The 23,364-nt window shown below is 40.5% G+C and overlaps 1 protein-coding gene across 6 annotated transcripts in view; it reads right to left on the bottom strand.

Annotated features, from left to right (window-relative positions):
• MAST2 (microtubule associated serine/threonine kinase 2) overlaps positions 1 to 23,364 on the bottom strand; it is a 204,045-nt gene that overhangs the window by 167,260 nt on the left and 13,421 nt on the right. For all 6 annotated transcript variants that reach the window (XM_032638020.1, XM_032638011.1, XM_032637973.1 and 3 more), the window contains exons 2-3: positions 7,385 to 7,532; positions 1,984 to 2,126 (exon numbers count right to left, since the gene is read on the bottom strand). In XM_032638020.1, coding sequence (XP_032493911.1) covers positions 1,984 to 2,126; positions 7,385 to 7,532 — 291 coding nt within the window. The remainder of the gene's footprint in view (positions 1 to 1,983; positions 2,127 to 7,384; positions 7,533 to 23,364) is intronic.

Genomic DNA, 23,364 nt, shown 5'->3' with positions numbered 1-23,364 from the left:
TACTTCAGTTGGCCTAAGCTAGGAATTCAGCAAACTCAGTCCAAGAATTTCCTCTGCAACAAACCACCTTAAAATGAAACATTCAGCTTTACCTTAGTGGCAGTAGTTCTCAAAAGAGTGCATCTAGAAGTAGGTATAATGCTTTAAAGAAAATACGGATACCTGGGACCACCCCAGACCCACTGGATCAAAATCTCTATGACGGTACATGGATTTTTTTTTTTTTTAAGTTCCAGATGTTAAAGAGGGGAGAGATGGGGCTTTAATAGACATGCTGAAAACAAGTAGGGAAATTTGAATATGGTTTTTATATTGAATTGATATTAAACTTCTTGGATCTGACAATACAGGTGACCCTTGAACAATGCAGGGGTTAGAGGTGCTGACATCTCCCAAACCCTCCCCACCCCTCCATGTAGTGGAAAATCCAAGTATAAACTTACAGTTGGCCCTCCCTATCTACAGTTCTGCATCCCAGGATTCAACCAATCATGGATCCTATAGTACTAGCATTTACTATTGGGGAAAATCCACATATAAGTGGGCCCACCCAGTTCAAACCAGTGGTGTTCAAGGGTCCACTATATATTGTGGTTATTTAGGAGACTGTCCTTGATGTTAGGAGAAATACTTAAGAGGGAGGTAGCATAATGTCTGTTACTTGCTTTGAAATCTTCAGGAGAAAAATATATACATACACACAGATTAAACAAAATGTGGCAAAATGTAAAGTTACAACGAAATTGGTCAATCTAAGCAAGCTTAATTGGGTATACACTGTACCATTCTTTCCATCTTTCTGTAGGTTTGACATTTTCAAGGTAAAAAGTTGGGGGCTTCCTGGGTGGCACAGTGGTTAAGAATCTGCCTGCCAATGCAGGGGACATGGGTTCGAGCCCTGGTCCGGGAAGATCCCACATGCCGCAGAGCAACTAAGCCCATGCACCACAACTACTGAGCCTGCGTTCTAAAGCCCACGTGCCACAACTACTGAGGCCGCATGCTGCACATACTTAAGCCCGCGCACCTAGAGCCCATGTTCCACAACAAGAGAAGCCACCGCAATGAGAAGCCCGCGCACCGCAATGAAGAGCAGCCGCTGCTCACCACAACTAGAGAAAAGCCCACGCGCAGCAACAAAGACCCAACGCAGCCAAAAATAAAATAAGTAAATAAGATAAAAAGTTGGGGAAGTTCCACAAATGACCCTGATGGTCCCTGTGGCCTAAAAGTCACAGACTTCTTCCCCCATCCCCACTTCCCAGGATGGACAAATGGACAAAACTTTCTACTCCCTATGTGCCAACCCAAAAGATTTATGGTCCCAAAGAGTAGATAAGATTATTTTAACGGGAACAAGCTTCTGTTATTGTACCCTGCAAATTACTGTGTGCCTTGTCCTACATTTAGAGGGAAGAGTGTGAGATCAGCAGAAAGTTAATGGGTCCCCTAAGTAAAGAGGCAGGGCCACTGAGGGTAAAAGGGTACAAGATGCAATAATAGGCAGAAAACAACCTGCCCAGACTACACAGTGTAACCTCTGTTAGGTCCTGTCTACTATACAAAGTCTAGACAAAGAAAAGTCTCATTCTTTTCACCCAGTATATACTGAACTGCCTACTACGTGCAAAACATGTTCCCTATCTTCATGTACTAAATATGTATACCACAGAGTTGTACACAGAAGCAACACAACTTCACAAGATTTAGAATCATTTCTATAAGAAAGCTCCTTCTCAGGAAATTTATTCATTAACGTTAGAATCATATTGAGTCTTCTTCTTGACTCTCATTATATAATCAGTACCAGTGACAGCATGAGAGCAATCAGAATACAGTCTATTAAATTCCATTCTTTTCCATTCTTCGCTTTGAGAAATGAAACTAGCCAAACCCTAAAAAGGAAAATAATAGATGCAATAATGACGAATGACAACCAAGAATTTGTTCATGGAGCAAGGGACCATCTGTACTAACACTTACCAAACCAGCAGTCAGAGAAGGCGCAGACTGTCCGAGGGACTGATTCCTCATTCGAACCAGGTTTGATGCTTCTCCTGAAGACTGCCAAGTCACCTGTCCCACACTGCTATGTACACTGCCAGACAAGGGGAGCAGCTGCTTACCTTCAACAACAAGGTTTGGAAAATTAACAAATTATTAATTAACAAATGAAAAAATACAATGATATCAAGTGGATTACAAGTACATTGATCCAGGGACTTCCCTGGTGGTCCAGTGGTTAAGACTCCACCCTCCCAATTCCGGGGGCCCAGGTTCGATCCCTGGTCAGGGAACTAGATCCCGCATGCTGCAACTAAGACCCAGCGCAGCCAAATAAATAAATATATATATTTTTTTTTTTAAGTACTTTGATCCAAAACAAAGTGAAGTCCCTCCACATCCATTTTAGAATCTGCAGCCCTCTAAAATTTCCAACTATATTGGTGGTGGTGAGAAATGCCAAGTGGAATACTGAACTGAGTTGATGACTATTTTAAATTCTCTGTAGGGACTTCCCTGGTGGTGCAATGGGTAAGACTCCACGCTTCCAAAGCACAGGGCCCAGGTTCAATCCCTGGCCAGGGAACTCTGCATGCATGCCGCAACTAAGACCTGGCGCAGCCAAAATAAATTAAATAAATATTTAAAAAAATAAATTCTCTGAAATATCCACCATCATGCCAGGGCCCAACCCTGACACCCAACCTAGCAGGCTAGGAGTTTTCTAGTCCCTTCCATCCCACCTAGTTTCTCACCAACTCAATGCAATAAGAGTGGAGCTGACAGCTTTTCCTAGACAAATTTGGCCCTTAAGTTTCCAGAAGACAAACACTGAATATATACTATTCTTGCCAGGCTCCATGTGTTCAGTCCAGGTTGACCAACTGCCTTAATCCCACTGACAGACTACAAGAAAATCACTTATAAAGACTGAGCATCTAGAATTACAATGACTTTCTACCTGAGGTTCAAGTCTCATTTCAACTCCCCTCACACCATTCTCACGTTGCTGCTAGTGATCTAATCAGAACAAACATGGTCACGTCATTCCCTTCTCATGACTCCCTACTGTTTAAAGAATTAAGCCACACTTTTTGCTTGTTTTGTTTTGGTTTTTTGTTTTTGGCGGCGCCACATAGCACGTGGGATCTTAGTTCCCTAACCAGCAATGGAACCTGTGCCCCCTGCAGGGGAAGGGTGGAGTCTTAACCACTGGACCACCAGGGAAGTCCTAAGCCACACTTTTTTTTTTTTTTTTTTTTTTTTAATTTATTTATTTTGGCTGAGTTGGGTCTTCATTGCTGTGCACAGGCTTTCTCTAGTTGCGGCGAGTGGGGGCTACTCATTGCGGTGGCTTCTCTTGTTGTGGAGCACGGGCTCTAGGTGCACGGGCTTCAGTAGTTGTGGCACACAGGTTCAGTACCTGTGGTTCGTGGGCTCCAGAGTGCAGGCTCAGTTGTGGCACATGGGCTTGGTTGCTCCTTGGCATGTGGGATATTCCTGGACCAGGGCTCGAACCTGTGTCCCCTGCACTGGCAGGAGGATTCTTAACCACTGAGCCACCAGTGAAGTCCCCTAAGCCACACTTTTAAAACACTAAAAAACACTAAAAAGATCCTCCGTAAATCCAGATTATCTTCCTGGCCTGATCTCCTTCCACTCTTTCCAAACCCATTCACTCATTCAACTTAAATATTCTGCCCTGCATATTCAGCAGGCTTTATCTTGATCATCAATTCACTTGAAAACCCTTCTTTTTCCTGGCAAAATCCTATTTGTCATGGAAATACCCACTTTATAAAGAGGTATGAGCAAAAGGAGGTTTGGGTTTTGTTTTTGCTATAACATATCCTTTTACTGCAAACAAAGTGTGATGCAACTTATTTGCAGGGCAATTTAGCAAAACCTATTATAATTTTAATTTGAGTATGCTTGGACCCAGCATTCCACTTATAGGAATGTAAAGAAAAAAAAGTAGACCAGAACATCTCCCTAGCAATGCTCATCATAATAAAATTGTAAATAAGATAAATGATCATTACCAGTTAATTATAATCTTCACGTAATGACATACTGAACCCATTAAAAATAATGAGGCAGCTGAACATGTAGTCAAGAGAAAAATGTTCAACATTTCCTGTTACGTGAAAATAGCAGAAAGGAAGCATATAGGGACTTCCCTGGCAGACCAATGGTTAAGACTTCATGCTTCTACCACAGGGGGCACGGGTTCAATCCCTGGTCGGGGAACTGAGATCCCACATGCCACACAGTGCGGCCAAAATGTAATAAAAATTAAAAATAAAAAGAATTTTTTTAGGGGCTTCCCTGGTGGCGCAGTGGTTGAGAGTCCGCCTGCCTTTGCAGGGCATACGGGTTCGTGCCCCGGTCCGGGAGGATCCCACATGCTGCGGAGCGGCTGGGCCCGTGAGCCACGGCCGCTGAGCCTGTGCATCCGGAGCCTGTGCATCCGGAGCCTGTGCTCTGCAACGGGAGAGGTCACAACAGTGAGAGGCCCGCGTATCGCAAAAAAAATTTTTTTAAAAAGGAAGCATATAGGGCTTCCCTGGTGGCGCAGTGGTTGAGAGTCCGCCTGCCGATGCAGGGGACACGGGTTCGTGCCCCGGTGTGGGAGGATCCCACATGCCGCGGAGCGGCTGGGCCCGTGAGCCATGGCCACTGAGCCTGCGCGTCCGGAGCCTGTTGCTCCGCAACGGGAGAGGCCACAACAGTGAGAGGCCCGCGTACCGCAAAAAAAAAAAAAAAAAAAAAAAAAAAAAAGGAAGCATATAGCTTATGATCCCAATGTTCATTTTTAAAATAAAGCTTATATATATTTATATAAGATTTTAAATGTATATTTAAATATAATGGAGTATATATAAATGGTTTGGAGGGAGGGAAAATAGAAGAAAGTAAAGATTAAGAAGGACTCTTCACTTTTGACATGATGCATGCTATTGTACTCAAATTTTTTATAACTGGGATATTTTACATTTTTGATCAGAAACACACAATTTAAAAAAAATCTAGTTATCTTTCAAGTCTGCTCTCAAATGCATGCTTTAATGAGAAGTCTTTCCATAAAATGCTCCACAAAAAATAATAATGGTTCTGTACTCAAAACTTCCACAAGCCCAGAGCAGAGCCTGCCTGGTTTCTTTTCTTCCTTCTGCAAATGTTGCCAAGCTCTCCAGGCGATCTGCCTATAGATGAGGATCTATATAACCTAAAGGAAAGCTAGTTTGTTAACTTTCCCCATCCACATATACAAAGACTAGTATCACTCTATCTCCCTTCAAAATAAGGGCCTGCTAGGGAAAGAGGCTTATACAACAACAGAAGAAACCCATTTGGACATCTACTGGTCAGGGCTTGAAGCATACCAAGAACTGCCAAGAATCTGAGGAACACAAACAACTTAAAAACAGAAGGAACAATATGAACAACTGGAGCAACTAGCCCTTTAGTAAATAACTAACTCAGAAAAAAAGAAAACTTCTTAAAAATTCTAATTATTATTCTTACAATAATTTGAGGATATTTTTAAGAAATATTCCCAGTTAAAGATGGCTGACTGAGCACATACTTGTATTTTTGTCCCCCAGGAAACTCCATTAAATGAGAATAAAGAGGGAATTCCCTGGCGGTCTGGTGGTTAGGACTCAGCACTCTCACTGCCAGGGGCCCGGCTTCAATCCCTGGTCAGGGAACTAAGATCCGGCAAAATGGCCACGTGGCGCCACACGGCCAGAAAAAAGAGAGAGAGAATAAAAACAAAATAAATAAACAAATAAAGGCTATCACCAGAGAGAGAAAGAGAGACAGAGACAGACACATAGACACTCTACGAGGGAATGAACAAAATTTGGGGAAAATCTAAAGCATATAGATGAATCATAACCAATGGAACTGGGCAAAGAAAGGCATGAGGTATAATAAGCTTAGTGGAGCTTGTAATTAAATGGGGCATCAGGCTGCGCTGCAAAATCTCAGGTAAGTTCAGTACTCAGTACTTAGATACCTAAGAGGACATAAAGTAAGACATAAGGCTGAAATCAGAGTAACTGAAAATCTATAGACAGAACAGTCAAACACAACCACATTCGCACATTGTACCACCCAGTAGCCAGACAATTACCTCACAGGATAAAAGGGATTTATTAGCATCTCAGAGCATAGCAATGGATTCTGGTTGTTAGGTGCTCAAAAGAAAAAAAGTTGATTCAGAAACAAAAGAAAACTTAAAAAAGAAAATTTTAATCCAAAAATAAAAAATCTATTTACTCATAGAGAATTAGAAGATAAATACATCCTTAAAAGAAGAGCAGAATGCTATGGGAAAAAAACAAACAAGAAATAGCTCTATGTGATTAAATACATGACTGACAAAATAAAATTTCAATAGAAGAGTGAGAAGAGAAAGCCAAGGGAACAGCCCTGAAAAGGTACAAAAATAAAAAGAAACTGAAAACTGTTTACAGTAGGCCAAGGAATGTAATAGGATTACATTTGCTTTTTCAACTAAAGTCAAATGGATTCTCTTTCTTCCATACTCTATTGATTGCTTAAAACTATGCCACATTTTAATTGCTTCCTATTTGGGCATGATGTCCTTGTATTAATTTTTCCCTTTGAATTTTTTAAGACTTTTCTATGGATGAGGTGGGGAGGCACTATGGGCTTTGGAATGAGTTTTGGAAATAAGAGAAAAAAGAAAATAAAAAGAAGCAAAGTTTGTGAAGTCTACAGAAGTAAGCAGAGAGCACAAATCATATTGAAAGGGAATAACCAGTGATAATGGTCAACCAGGAAATACTCAGCAGGTTCAGGAGGTTAGCATTCAGAGATGCCATGAGGAAACAGGGAAACAGTAAAGAAAGGAAGACAGCCTTACCCACAAGTGTTCTATATAACACTATTACAACAGAAGAAGGGGTCAAGATGCCAAGTCAGTTGATATACCCTTAAATATTGACAAAACAGTCACACAACTCTGGGGTTTTTTTTGTTTTTTGGCTGCATTGGGTCTTCGTTGCTGCGTGTGGGCTTTCTTTAGTTGCGGCGAGCAGAGGCTACTCTTCGTTGCAGTGCACTGGCTTCTCACTGCAGCGGCTTCTCTTATTGTGGAGCACCAGCTCTAGGCACACGGGCTTCAGTAGTTGTGGCACGCGGGCTCTGTAGTTGTGGTTCGCAGGCTCTAGAGCACAGGCTCAGTAGTTGTGGTACATGGGCTTAGTTGCTCTGCAGCATGTGGGATCCTCCCGGACCGGGGCTCGAACCCGTGTCCCCTGCATTGGCAGGCGGATTCTTAACCACTGTGCCACCAGGGAAGTCCCATTCCCACAACTGTTAAAAGAAAACAAAATTAGATACTTACCTGACAAAGAACTGGCCGGGCTTCCTCTCCGTAACTTAGAGTCATCCTGACTAAGTTGCCGTTGAAGTTTAGCTTTTCCAGTGGATGAAAGTATGTCAGGATTACTGAGCTTCCTGAAGAGCAGGGGACTAAGTCCAGTTATCACATCCTTCAAAGTGAAAAAAGTAAAACATAAGCCTTTAATGTCTTTTCTGAAAGTATAAGAACTAACTTTATATTAAATATCTCTACAACATTCATTACAGTTAAAAAGTGCAAACATTTTATATTTCCTGTTCAACAGCTAAAGCCAGAAACAAATTTCTTAGTGACAGCTGTTTGGGTATGCTATGAATGATGTGGGACATTGAGTATAAAATGCCAAAGGAAAAATAGGGGATGAGATTCACAAGGTGACACAATAAGGCACTTTGACAGGATATATTATCCATAATGAGTACATGTCTAACTATGTTTATTTACTTTTCTCCATTTATTCACACTCTTCCTGTATCTAGTAAAGAAAAGTATATTTTAGTTTTTAAAAAATCATAAATAATAGACCTTCCTTTACCTGTCATACAAAGTTAGAAATACCCCTAACATTCAATTAATGCTTAAGTAAAACTCAGAGCCTTCTTTATGTCTATAATAGGAGCTAAACTCATGTTTTCAATGAAAAATTATAATAGTACAATGGAGGAAATACAGACGATATGAAGCATTGACAGTGCCTTCCCATTGCCTTTATTTTAGTCTTTCACGTTAAATGTTTATTTTAGTATTTTAGTAAATAAACACCCCATCCCAATGCCACTTCCTCCTCACTCATAAGCATCATCAAGATGCAGACATTTTAAAGCAAACACCCACCTAATTAGCAGCATTAATGAGAAAATATTCTGGGTAAAAAAATAAAAAATAAGGCAAATGAGGCCTATCTTTTATATTTCAGTGAAGGAAGCTACAACAAACACAGATAAGTAGCACATCAATCTGACCTGGACAGTACAAAGACAAAATGAGAAGCATAAGGAGAAATAAATAACTGAAATCTATGTTACCTGCCATTTGAAAAACAAGACACAAGCAGCTAGTACAATAGCAATAGCATACCATACCATAGCATAGCAATAAAGCCACAGGGGGGTGGGAAATAAATGGAAAAATGCCTGCCTCCTTGAGAAAAGATTTTTTTTAAAGCTTCTAGAGGGGACTTCCCTGGTGGGACAGTGGTTAAGACTCTGTGCTCCCAATACAGGGGGCACAGGTTCGATTTCTAGTCAGGGAACTAGATCCCACATGTATGCCACTACTGAGAGCTCACATGCCACAACTAAGGGGCCGGCGAGCTGCAACTAAGGAGCCAACGTGCCACAACTAAGGAGTCAGTGAGCCACCACTAAGGAGTCCACCTGCCGCAACTAAGACCCAGCGCAACCAAATAAATAATTTAAAAATAAGTAAATAAAGCCTCTAGGGTCATATACTGTGATCGGTGAGTTCACACACAGGAAAGTACAAACATTGCTTAGTGGTGGCCATCCAGAATATAATTTACAAATACCCCAGGATAAAAAGAAGAGTGAAATTGATGAAAAATAACTGAAGAGAAAAGGAAAAAGGTTTTTTTCATTTGTTTTGGGGGGTTTTTTTTTTTGGCCGCACAGCGTGGTTTGTGGGATTTTAGTTCTCCAACCAGGGATTGAACCTGGGCTCTCGACAGTGAGAGCACAGAATGCTAACCACTGGACCACCAGGGAATTCCCGAGGAAAAAGTATTTTTAAAATTGGTAGTAGGGCTTCCCTGGTGGCGCAGTGGTTGAGAGTCTGCCTGCCGATGCAGGGGACACGGGTTCGTGCCCCGTCCGGGAAGATCCCACATGCCGCGGAGCGGCTAGGCCCGTAAGCCATGGCTGCTGAGCCTGCGTGTCCGGAGCCTGTGCTCGGCAACAGGAGAGGCCACAACAGTGAGAGGCCCGCGTACCGCAAAAAAAAAAAAAAAAAAAATTGGTAGTAAATGAGACTTCCCTGGTGGTCCAGGGGTTAAGACTCCACGCTCCCAGTGCAGGGTACACGGGTTCAATCCCTGGTCAGGGAACTAAATCCCGCATGCCGCACCTAAGATCCCGCATGTCGCAACTAAAAGATCCAGTAGGCCACAACAAAGATCTCGCATGCAGCAACAAAGATCCCACGTGCCGCAACTAAGACCCAGCATAGCCAAATAAATAAATAAATATATTTTTTTTTAAAATTGGTAGTAGGGGCTTCCCTGGTGGCGCAGTGGTTGAGAGTCCGCCTGCCGATGCGGGGGACGCGGGTTCGCGTCCCGGTCCGGGAAGATCCCACATGCCGTGGAGTGGCTGGGCCCGTGAGCCATGGCCACTGAGCCTGCGCGTCTGGAGCCTGTGCTCCGCAACAGGAGAGGCCGCGGCAGTGAGAGGCCAACATACCGCAAAAAAAAAAAAAAAAATTGGTAGTAAATGGATAAAAGGATAAAGGGGGATATTTAGGCACTGTACCATTCAATCTACTGATGTGCCCATCCAACTCTAACAGGAATGAGCAGGGAGAAAGGGGAATTGGAAGGAGTAGTCAATGTGAAAAGAGAAGGCATCAAGGCAACAGCCTATATTCCCACCAACTGGTGTGTCGAGGATGAAACAGTACCTATGCATCAAGTAGAAACCATGAAGAAAGCAGGGTCTGGGCACTAATGCTGGTAACCCACCAAAAAGGGCTGGCCATTCACAGAAACAACACCCCAGCAAGCAGATTTGGGTGGAGGGAAGTGAGAAGGCCTTGTAAGATATCATGCTGAAGGAATATCCTATGTGAAGGCAATATGGAAAGAAAAGTATCCCAAAAATACCTTACAAATGAGCTACTTGAGAGAGCCAGCACTTGGATGCCTGCTACATTGTATAGATGAACAGTTAGTCTTAGCCACAAAAGGATCGACAACCGATAGGACGAGATCAGCACCAGTTAAAAGAAAGTTGTGGCTCATGGGCTCTAGAGCACAGGCTCAGTAGTTGTGGCTCATGGGCTCTAGAGCACAGGCTCAGTAGTTGTGGCTTATGGGCTCTAGAGCACAGGCTCAGTAGTTGTGGCACAGGAGCTTAGTTGCTCCGCAGCATGTGGGATCTTCCTGGACCAGGAATTGAACCTGTGTCCCCTGCACTGGCAGGCGGATTCTTAACCACTGCACCACCAGGGAAGTCCCAAAAGAAAGTCATATCCTTTTCAATCTCCCTATTCCCTATCATAACATATCAAAGTAAAGAAGCCAGAAAACAGAAGAGAGGAATAATGAAAGCAGATCATGCACCTTCTTATTCCAAGTCTCCCCTGTCTAAACTTTGCAAAGGGAAGGAAATATAAATGGGAAATGAAATTTAACTTTTAAATCAGGACGTCTTTTTAACTTTTACTTAAGTATATTACTCATTTCAGAAAAGTACATATACCTAAGCATATAACTCAATAAATTTTGCAAGTTAAACATATCCATGGAACCAGCATCAAGATTAAAAAAAAAAAAAAAAAGACATAACCAAGCATTCCAGAAAGCCCCCTGTGCACCCTTCTAGTCACTACACTATCCCTCCAGGGTAACTACTATCCAGGCTTCGAACAGAATATTAGATAAATGGAATCACTCTGTATGAACTGTTCTGTATCTTGCTTCTCTTGCTCAGCTAGACTGCACTTTTTAAAACAGCAGAACATTACTGAATTTACCAAAGAATTCATTAAAAGACAGGAAAAGAGAATGAAGCAAATAAAACAGAACCACACATAGCCCAAGAAAGAAAAAGGGCATGGGAAGAGGAACTTCCTTTCTAACTTCCAAACTAATTTGCTTCTTGCAGTTTTCTAGTTCCCATTTCTAGTCACTTATGAGAGATCCAGCCAAACCACATGTTTTCAGATTCAACAGCATACCACTGTACCCTTATAGTAAGCTCCCCCTTTCTGCTTAAATTGGATCAAATTTCTATTTGGTTCCTATCATTTCTACACTCAAATGATTCTTCAGCAAAATAGGGAGTTAAGGAGGGGAAGGAGCCTAGGATGACTTCCAGGTTTCTGGCTTGGATAGAATCCCAGGGAATATAGCAAGAGAAACAAGGTTACCAATAAAATACTATTATGGCAATATTAACATAACTACAAATTGCAGTACTCTTCCAATAACTATTAGGGAAACTATAAACATTTAATGTGAAAGAAATAAAACAAAGAAGACATGAATAACTCTCTTCAACTACAAGAGGGCTATCTCCTCTGTTATAGGACAGTAAACTTCTTACTTCAGAGACCAGTTTGATATACTGGATAAAAATAACAGAAGGAGAAGTAGGTTTAATTATAGGAAGAACCATCTAACAGTGAAAAAAGGCCGTCTTAAAAGGAATGGACTGTGCCCCTAGGATACTGAAAAAGTAAGGTGAAAGTTGGCCTAAGCAGTGACTCTCAAAATGTGGTCCCCAGATCAGCAGCATCAGCATCACCTGTGAACTTGTTAGAAAGGCAAATTCTAGGGCCCCACCCCAGATCTACTAAATAGGAAATTCTGGGGGAGGGTAGCAGCAATCCGTGTTTTAACAAGCCCTCTAACTGACTGTGAAGCACACTAAAGTTTGAGGACGAGACTAAATAAAAAATTTCAATATGATGCCATCAACACAAATATATGTTGACCAATTGTGAGGATCTGTCACAAATTATTTGAAATTGACTTAAAGTACTCAAGTTTGCAATCAGTATACTCTCTTAATTAAATGAAAGCAGGTTCTTGGTAAATACAATCAATGAAATAAAGTCAGTTCACTTATGTTACATTCTTTCTTAAGTGAGATTTTTTAAAAGGCAGAATTACAGCCTGCATGCCAGAAATTACATATAATGTGTATTTATCTATCATAACAATAATATATCTAATATATGACATATAAATTTCAATTGTCAAAAAAAAAGGTTGAAAATTGCCTGACTACACAATTTCTACATGTTCCTTCCAACTCTAAGAGCTTATTGCTTTCTCTTTTAATTCAGAGTACTAAGTTGTGGCTATTTTGCCTATTGCTCTGGGAGTCCTCACAGAGAGTCCTCCCTCTCTTGGTCAGAACCATCGCTATCCTCCACAATATCAAAGCAAATCTCAGGCTAACTTTACCCACAAGGCTAGCGTTGTGTTTATACTGTGTCATGCTACTAAGGATAGGATTAGAAGTAAGCAAAGGATTCACAGCTGAAAACCGAAGTCTACACCCTAAAAACTTCTCTATCAGGCTAAGAACCTGGGCTCTCAATACGAGTTGTCTTATCCCATATGAATGGAAATTCAGTAGGTGAAGAAAAATCCATACCCTATCACAGAGTCTTCCTGACCTACCTTGCCAAGAGTCAAACCTAGGTGCCACACTAATCAAAGTACATTCTCTTAATCCTTATCAAAAAACCTTTGCTTGATATGTACATGTGAAAAAAAAGAACCCTGACCCATACCTCAGGCATATCAAAGACAACATATATAAAAATTAACTCTAAGTGGATCATGAGTCTAACTATAAAACCTAAAAGTATAAACCTTCAGAAGAAAATACAAGAATAAATTTTTATACTTTTGAGTTAGATAGCATTCTCAGATAACACACAAAGCAGAAGTTTAAAAAGAACAAATTTATAAATAGACTTCAACAAATTTAAAAACTACTACTCTTCAAAAGATACTGTTAAAAAATGAAAACAAATCACACAGGAGGAAGAATATTTGCAAAACACATCTGAGAAAGACTGGCATTCAGTATATGTAAAGATCTTTCACAATTCAATAACAAGAAAACACACAAGCTAATAAAAAAACATGAGCAAGGGGCTTCCCTGGTGGCGCAGTGGTAGAGAGTCCACCTGCTGATGCAGGGGACATGGGTTCATGCCCCAGTCTGGGAAGATCCCACATGCCACGGAGCGGCTGGGCCCGTGAGCCATGGCCGCTGAGCCTGCACGTCTGGAGCCTGTGCTCCGCAACGCGAGAGGCCACAACAGTGAGAGGCCCACATACCGTGCAAAAAAAAAAAAAAAAGACATTTCAGCAAAGAAGAGGCAAATATGGCAAATGAACACATGAAACCATTCTCAACATCATTTATCACTGGGGAAACAAAGATTAAAATCAAGTGAAAGATAACATCAGCAAAATGGTGGAGTACACAGCTCCAAGCTAACATTCCCCCACAGAAACACTGAAAAACAAGCAGAAATTGTGACCACCTAGAGGGGTGGGATAGGGAGGGTGGGAGGGAGGGAGACGAAAGACAGAAGAGATATGGGGATATATGTATAGCTGATTCACTTTGTTACAAAGCAGAAACTAATACGCCATTGAAAAGCAATTATACTCCAATAAAGATGTTAAAAAAATAAACTTAGGGCTTCCCTGGTGGCACAGTGGTTGAGAGTCCGCCTGCCGATGCAGGGGACACGGGTTCGTGCCCCGGTCCGGGAGGATCCCACATGCCACGGAGCGGCTGGGCCCGTGAGCCATGGCCGCTGAGCCTGCGCGTCCGGAGCCTGTGCTCCGCAACGGGAGAGGCCACAACAGTGAGAGGCCCGCGTATCACAAAAAAGAAAAGAAAAAACAAAAACAAAAAACAAAAGATTCATACAATCAAAATAACTAGAATGACGAGGTCCTACTGCATAGCACAGGGAACTATATTCACAGGGAACTTGTAATAACCTATAATGGAAAAGAATTTGAAAAAGAATATATATATTTATATATAAATATATATGTATATCTGAATCACTTTGCTGTATACCAGAAACTAACACAACACTATAAATCAACAATACTTCAATTAAAAAAAAAACCAGAGATGTATCAATATGGTGATTAGCATTAAATTAAAAAAAAATAAATAAACTTAAAGAAAAACTTTTAAAAAAAGAGAAAATCAAATGAGATAAAGGACGTGAAAAAAAAAAAAAAAAAAAAGCAGAAACTGTCAGAACCACCTTTGTCAGACTCTGGAAAAGAGTCAAAGGCTTACGGCAACCAAGAGAATGCTGAATCAAGAAGTCAACTTAAGGGCTTCCCTGGTGGCGCAGTGGTTGGGAGTCCGCCTGCCGATGCAGGGGACACGGGTTCGTGCCCCGGTCCGGGAGGATCCCACATGCCGCGGAGCGGCTGGGCCCGTGAGCCATGGCCGCTGAGCCTGCGCGTCCGGAGCCTGTCCTCCGCAACGGGAGAGGCCACAACAGTGAGAGGCCCGCGTAACGCATAAAAAAAAAAAAAAGAAGTCAACTTAAGGGGCTTCCCTGGTGGCACGGTGGTTGAGAATCCGCCTTCCAATGCAGGGGACCACGGGTTCGATACCTGGTCTGGGAAGATCCCACATGCCGCGGAGCAACTAGGCCCGTGTGCCACAATTACTGAGCCTGCGTTCTAGAGCCCACAAGCCACAACTACTGAAGCCCGTGTGCCACAACTACTGAAGCCTGTGCGCCTAGAGCCTGTGCTCCGCAACAAGAGAAGCCACCACAATGGGAAGCCCTCACACCGCAACAAAGAGTAGCCCCCGCTTGCCGCAACTAGAGAAAGCCTGCGCACAGCAACGGAAGACTCAACGCAGCCAATAAATAAATAAATTTTAAAAATCTATTAAAAAAAAAAAGTCAACTTAAAAATGGTAGGAAAGCTTTGTGGCATTTTTACTTGCCCTCACCCTACCCACTCCTTGATGTGGAGGCAATCTTAAAGACATCAGCTGGTGTTCCAAGTGTGCGACCCTGGCCCCTGGTTCCAGAAGGAGCAGAACAGACCTTACTTGCAACTTATCGTTTATACCTGTTATAACTTATCTGGAGACTACCTGAAGGACTAACACAAGGCACTCCTCTCTATTTCACCTAACTCACAATCTTCTCAAGGTGGAAAAGCTGCAAGTATTGCTTAAAACCCTGTAAGGTGATCCAAACACCCACAGCCACTTGGGCAAAAGATTAACAATGAGACATTCAACTGACTGCCTGAGATCTGGGTGAGAAAAGGGAGAGTTTCTTTGGGAAATTAGGGCAATCAAAAACACCTGTGTATATATGGCAATTTAGAAAGCCCAGGGTGAAATGCATGCTCAGGAAAGACCTAAAAAGATTTTAAGCTTTCATCTCAAGCTGATCCCTAGACTTAGCACAAGTCTGGCTAAGGGCCAAAGGCAGGCACAAAGTCAATCTGCAAAGACCAGGACGTGTGTTTGTTTGCTTAGCTCCTGGCAATCCAGGAAATCTTCATCAAAACACAAGCTAAGTAACAGAGACTTCAGTATCACACACAGCAAGAAATAGAGTTTCTACAAAAAAGGTTGGAAAACTCACTAGACAAATGGACAACTACAGCCTTCAACGATCAAAAAACAGCAAAGCCTGGGGAAAGTGAAAAAGCTGTATTCCAGAGTTACCAATATTCGAATGTCCAAATTTCAACAACAACAAAAAATCACAAGACATATAACGAAATAAGAAAGTATGGCCCACTCAAAGAATCAAAATAAATTAACAGAAACCACCCCTGAGGAAGCCCAGCATTGGACTTAGCAGTAAATTTTAAATTGATTGTCTTAAACATGGTCATATCAGTAAAGGAAAACATGGACAAAGAACTAAAGAAAATCAAGAAAACAATGAACAAAACAAGACTATCAACAAAAAGACAGAAATTATTAAAAAGAACCAAACAGAAATTCAGGAGATAAAAAGACCAATAAGTAAGTGAAAAATTCAGTAGGGGGCTCAATAGCAAATTTGAGCAGGCAAAGACAGAATCAGCAATCTTGAAGACAAGATAATTAAAACTATACAGTCTGAGGAACAAGAAAAAAAAAAAAGAATGAAGAAAAGTGAAGAGAGCCTAAGGGACCGGGGGACATCTTCAAAAGAAACAATATATGCATTAAGGGAATCCCAGAAGGAGAAGAGAGAAAGGGGAAGAAAGAATATCTGAAGAAATAACTGCCAAAAACTTCCCAAATTTGATGAGAGACATGAGCCTACATGTTCAGAAGCTCAATGAACTTCAAGTAGGTTAAACTCAGACCCACATCTAAACATATCATAATCAAACTGTTGAAGCTAACAACAAGGAGAAAATATTCAAAACAGTAAGAGAGATGCAATTCATCATGTACAGGGGATCCCCAATCAGATTAACAGCCAATTTTGCATCAGAACTATGGAGTCCAGAAGGAATGACATATTTAAAGTGCTGACAGGGGCTTCCCTGGTGGTACAGTGGTTGAGAGTCCACCTGCCGATGCAGGGGACACGGGTTCGTGCCCCGGTCCGGGAAGATCCCACATGCCGCGGAGCAGCTAGGCCCGTGAGCCATGGCCGCTGAGCCTGCGCGTCCGGAGCCTGTGCTCTGCAACGGGAGAGGCCACAACAGCAAAAGGCCCTCATTCCGCAAAAAAAAAAAAAAAAGTGCTGACAGGAAAAACTGTCAACTTAGATTTCTACCCAGATAAACAAAAGCTGAGGGAGTTTATTACCACTACAGCAGCCCTAAAAGGAATCCTTCAGGTTGAAATGAAAAGACAGAAAACAGGAACTTCAAGCCATATGAAGATATAAAGATCTCCAGTAAAGGTAACTACATGAGCAAATATAAAAGTAAGCATTATTATAGTTTTGGTTTATAACTCCACTTTTTATTTCCTACATGATTTAAAAGACAAATACATAAAAATAATTATAAATCTATGTTACTGAGCACACAATGTATGAAGATATAATTTGTGAGAACAATATAAAGGGGGGTGGGAGAATAGAGGTATATAGGAGCAGAGTTTTTGTATGTTATTGAAGTTGGTACCAATTCAAACTAGACTGTTATAAATTTAGGATGTTACGTGTAATCGCTGTGGCAAAGCAAAAAGAAAATATAAAAAAAGCACACACAAAAGGAAATGAAAGGGGATCAAAACGGTTCATTACACCAAAAAAAAATTTTTTTTCTTCAACTAAACACAAAAGATGGCAATAACAGAGGAAATGAGAGACAAAAGGGTATATAAAACATACATGATAAAAATATTTCAATGAGCAAAGGTATCCATACTTGAATCAAAGGAAAAAATAAAATATAAAGAAGAACCCAATGGATATTTTAGAACTGAAATATATAATAACCAAAATAAAAAAACTGAGTGAATAAGCTTTTCAGCAGAACATAGAGGACAGAATAAAGAAACAGTGAACTGGAAGACAGAAGAACAGAAGTTATTCAACATGAACAACAAAGTGAAAACAGTAAACAGAGGCTTCAGGACCTATGGTTTTGTAATTAGAGATCTAATATCTGTGTCATTGGAGTCCAAAAGGAAAGGACAAAGAGAGAAAGAAAGAAAAAGTACTAGAATAAATCATGGCTGAAAACCTCCCAAATGTGTGAAGAAGACATAAACCTACAGATTCAAGAAGCCGAGTGAACCCCAAGCAGAATAAACCCAAAGAAATATGCCAGGAAACATTATAATTAAAATTCAGAAAAATTACAAACAAAAGAAAACAAAAACGTTTGAATGACAGATTTCTCATCAGAAACTATGTAGTCCAGAATAAAGTGGCAGCACAGTATTTTTCCAGTGTTGAAAGAAAAGAACAATAACCAGGGAAAAAGACCTTCAGAAATAAGGATAATTAAGAGGCTTTATTGGCAGCAAACCTATCCTAAAAGAATGGCTAAAGAAAGTTCTCTAAACAGAAAGGAAATAATACAATAAGCAACTTTCGGAACAGAGAAAGAACACAGTAAGTAAAAATGCAGATAAATACATTGGCATTTCCTTCTGTAACATATGATTTTTAAATTTACTAAAGACATTTATGCTACAAAACATGAATCAGATTCAAATAAACTCACCAGTGAGGTGAGAGGGCTTAAGAAAAAATTAGAAATAAAAGATCAATTAAGAAATGACGGGCCCCACCTCCCGGCTGCTCCGTAAAGAGAGTGATCTCCCTGAGACTAGGGGCCATATACATTTGCACCCTCAGCAGGACTCAGGACAAGACTGGTATAAGGCACAATTCAGCAAATGTTTGTTAAATGGGTGCAAAAAATCAAATTCCAGCCTGCCTGCCTCCAAGGCCTACATGTTTGACCACCATGCCACACTGCTCCAGTGAAGACTGACTCACAGACTGATGGAAGACAGCTGAACCAAGAAAAATGATCTTATCTCACGCTTCAGTGATAAAATAAAAGCCATCAGACATGGGAGAATTGTTCTAGGGCCTTCATCTTCCCACCACTGAATCTCTAAACCTCCCAGTATCTGTGTTCATCTTTTGTCTCATTCCTTCCTGTTACAATGAAGGGCCTGAGGACCTCTCCTTATCTCTGAGGCCCAGTGCCCTAGACCCGAGCCCCTCCTTCCCCTTCCATTATTCCCTTTCTCTTCTATGTTCCCATCTGGTCCTGCTCTATGGTCTCTGTGTCATTCCCAGCAGCAAACAAGCATAGTCTAGTATCTCCCATATTAGAAAAATCATTCTTTGCCCCTCCTCCTACCATCACCTTAGCTCTCTGGGTTCTGTTCCCATTCACAGCCATGTTTCACAAGGAAATCGCCTACACATCTAGCTCCACTTCAGCAGTAGTGTTTTATTCCCTCTGACCTCAGGGAGGGTCCTATAACAATCTACCCTCCCACAAGTACTCTATCCAATTATTCCTGTTTTTTTAATTTTATTTATTTTTCATGATAATACATTATAAATTTTATAATATACATATCTGTACAGTTTGAATAAATTATAAAACAAATACCTATGTACCTGTACCCATCACCCAGCTTCAAAAACAAATCATTTCTGAATGACAAAACCCACCATGTAGCCCTCCCCAGTCACATCGCCTTCCCCTGCCTGAGGTAACCAGTGTCATTTTTCATGCCTTGCTTTTTTGTATGGTTTTACAACATATTACTGCATCCATATATTGTAAAATTTTGCATGTTGTTCAACTTTACATAAACATATTCTTTCATGACTTTTTCAAATCAGTATTAGGTTTCCTGAGTTTTATCCATGTTGATACATGTAGCTGGAGTTCATTCATTTATTTCATTATAGTATTCCATTGTAAAAACAAAAAAAAGACTAAACTTGAAGGAACACAAGACAGAATACAAACAAGAGATAATGCCTTAAGAGGCACAGAAGATGAAATGTTTTGGGTTTTTCTGTTTGTTTTATTTTTTTATGAAGAGGAAAAAAAATGTTTGAGAGAAAATGATATGTTGAAGAGAGGCAAAGAAGATCCAACATACAGCAAATAGAAGTCCCTGCAGAAGAAAATCAAAGCAAGGCAACAGAATGAGTATCAATACTAAAATTATAATTCAAAAACTTTGCTGAAATTAAAACTATATATATGAAAACTACATCCTGGAAGAGCACACCACGTGCATGACATATAAATCCAAAACAACCAACACCAAGATATATTTTAGTATCATAACTGGACTTTAACAGAAAAATACTTTCAGCATTAAAAAAAAAATGACCTATTAGAAAAACCTAAAAAAAAAAAAAAAAAAGAAAAACCTGCATCACTATCAGACTATGGCAACATTTTTTTTTTAATATTTATTTATTTGCACTGGGTCTTAGTTGCAGCAACGCAGGCTCCTTAGTTGTGGCAGGCATGTGGGATCTAGTTCCCTGACCAGGGATCAAACCCGGGCCCCCTGCATTGGGAGCGTGGAGTCTTAACCACTGTGCCACCAGGGAAGTCCTGACAACAATTCTTTATGCCAGAAGAAAAACAGGGTTACATATATAAGATACTCAAAGAAAGGCAGTATGAGCCCAGGATTATCCAGGAAAACTAACCTTCAAGGTAAAGGGCACAGGCAAAATGTTATCAATATAAAATAACTCAGGGAATATTGTTCCAACAGGTCGTTCCTAAGGAATGTACTAAAGAACAAGATTCATACAATCAGGACTTCCCTGGCAGTCCAGTGGTTAAGACTCTGCACTTCCACTGCAGGGAGCATGGGTTCAATCCCTGGTCAGGGAACTAAGATCCCACATGCCACACTGTGCGGCCAAAAATAATAAAAAATAAAATAAAATAAACACATGTTTAAAAACAAAAGATTCGGGGCTTCCCTGGTGGCGCAGTGGTTGAGAGTCCGCCTGCCGATGCAGAGGACGCGGGTTCGTGCCCTGGTCCGAGAGGATCGCACATTCCGCGGAGCGGCTGGGCCCGTGAGCCATGGCCGTCGCTGAGCCTGCGCGTCCAGAGCCTGTGCTCCGCAACGGGAGAGGCCACAACAGTGAGAGGCCCGCGTATCACAAAAAAGAAAAGAAAAAACAAAAACAAAAAACAAAAGATTCATACAATCAAAATAACTAGAATGACGAGGTCCTACTGCATAGCACAGGGAACTATATTCACAGGGAACTTGTAATAACCTATAATGGAAAAGAATTTGAAAAAGAATATATATATTTATATATAAATATATATGTATATCTGAATCACTTTGCTGTATACCAGAAACTAACACAACACTATAAATCAACAATACTTCAATTAAAAAAAAAAACCAGAGATGTATCAATATGGTGATTAGCATTAAATATATGGTCATTTATAAAATTATAAATAAGTGTTCATTAAAAGGGAGAGAGTATAGTATATAATGGCTATATGATCTGACAATGTAGATATAGGTCAACCAAAAAATGAGGGGAGAAGGTGGAGACAGCATACACAAAAAAATTTTTTAACAGTTTTCATTAATCATTGGTGGTAGTACATTAGTAGTGCCACTAGAGACTGTTATACAGTTAACATATGATAAAGCAAATTAGTAATTCCTGGATATTCTAATTTTATCATCCCCTGAGTCTTTGGGAACATGATTCTTGGTATGAAAGAAAGGAGATACTAATGTAATAAATGGGAGATTAAGTTTTAAAAAAACCTCTGTAGTCCTTTGTCAATATCACTGTTGATTGCCAAGATAGTTTTTATTATATATATTTCTAACTCTATCCACTGAAAGGTCATAGGAACAATGATCAACCTAGTAGCAATAAGTATCCCTAGGATCTAGACTGCAGGTGTTCTGAAATTCCATGTCCCATTAAAAGAAGCCAGGAGTTCTTAGAGAAACAGCTAATTCCAGGTCTAAGGTGGAAAATGAGCCTGGAACAGTTGAACATAAGAGATAGCAAGAAAATTATCAAAACTATTAGGATTGGGTCAAAAGAACTAAGGAACCGGCTTCCCTGGTGGCGCAGTGGTTGAGAGTCTACCTGCCGATGCAGGGGACATGGGTTCGTGCCCCGGTCCGGGAAAATCCCACATGCCGCGGAGCGGCTGGGTCCGTGAGCCATGGTCGCTGAGCCTGCGCGTCCGGAGCCTGTGCTCCGCAACGGGAGAGGCCACAACAGTGAGAGGCCCGCGTACCGCAAAAAAAAAAAAAGACTAAGGAACCAATTTGAAGAGGCTCTTCCTAGACAACAACAGGACAATGTGAGCTTCAATTAGCAGTAAAAAAAAAAAAAAAAGAAAGAAAAACATATAAAATATGGGTTGAAACCCATCAAATACATTTAAATGTATGACTCCACAGTGATAATAAAAAATAACTAACTGATCACCATCTGAAGATGATAGGGAACCAATTTATTACCTTAAAAACTAGGTAAATAAAAGGAAAGAATCAGACCATTCTTACATGAACTATACCACTGGGAATCAAACAGTAGATGAGAAGCATCTCCTTAAAATGCTATGCCACCTAATAAATGAAAACAAAATGATAGAATTATATCACTACTTTGCAACTCCCAATTAGCGAATCTCAGCACTGAGCATCAGCACACTGCTACAATCAAAGAGCAAAAAGCAGACATCACATGCCTCCTGTTGAAAGAACACACTACCACCCAAAATCTTGCCAAAGGAATTGAACCTGAGGCTGATTAAGCCTCTGTATCCAGCTGTAATTTGCAGGAAATACAACAGGACATAAAACATTTTGAAATGCACCATAACTATGCAATCTAGACTTTGGGAAACTCTACAGGCCAAATGCCCTAAGGTTTTTCAACTTACAGATTTTAAGGAAAAGGAAGAGATAAAAGGAAAAGATTAAAAAGAGACAGGGACTTCCCTGGTTGTCCAGCAGTTAAGACTCCACGCTCCCAAGGCAAGGGGCCCGGGTTCAATCCCTGGTCAGGGAACTAGATCCCGCATGCCACAACTAAAGATCCCGTGTGCTGCAACTAAGACCCAGCACAGCCAAATAAATAAATAAAAGTTTTTTTTAAAAAAAGCATGAGATATTTCTATCCACTAGGATGGCTAGATTTTTTAAAAATGGAAAATAACAAGTGCTAGCAAGGTCACAGACAAACTGGAACCCTTGTAAATTGCTGGTGGGAATGTTAAAATGATACACCCACTGTGGAAAACAGTTTGACAATTCATCAAAAACTTAAACATAGAATTATCATATGATCCAACAATTCCACTCCTGTATATAGAAACAAAAAATTGAAAAACAGGTGTACAAACAGAAACTTGTACACAAATGTTCATAGGGGTACTACCACAATCACCAAAAGGTAGAAACAACCCAAATGCCCATCAGTTGATGACTGAATAAACCAAATGTGGTATATCCATATAATGGAATATTACTCGGCCATAAAAAGGAATGACATACTGATGATATATGCTACAATAGGGATGAATCTCAAAAACATTACATTAAAAAAAAAAAAATTACATTAAGTAAAAGAAACCAGACATAAAAGGCCATGTATTGTATGATTCCCTTTATATGAAATGTTCACAGTTCACAGAGACAGAAAACAGATTAGTGGTTGCCAGGGACTGGGGGAAGGAGGAAATATTCTGGAACTAGATAGTGGTGATGGTTATACATTTGAATGTACTGAATGTC

The sequence above is a fragment of the Phocoena sinus genome, chromosome 1 (genome assembly GCF_008692025.1).
Source record: "Phocoena sinus isolate mPhoSin1 chromosome 1, mPhoSin1.pri, whole genome shotgun sequence".
NCBI classification, from domain to species: Eukaryota; Metazoa; Chordata; class Mammalia; order Artiodactyla; family Phocoenidae; genus Phocoena; species Phocoena sinus.
This window is presented reverse-complemented; position numbering and strand designations above follow the sequence as displayed.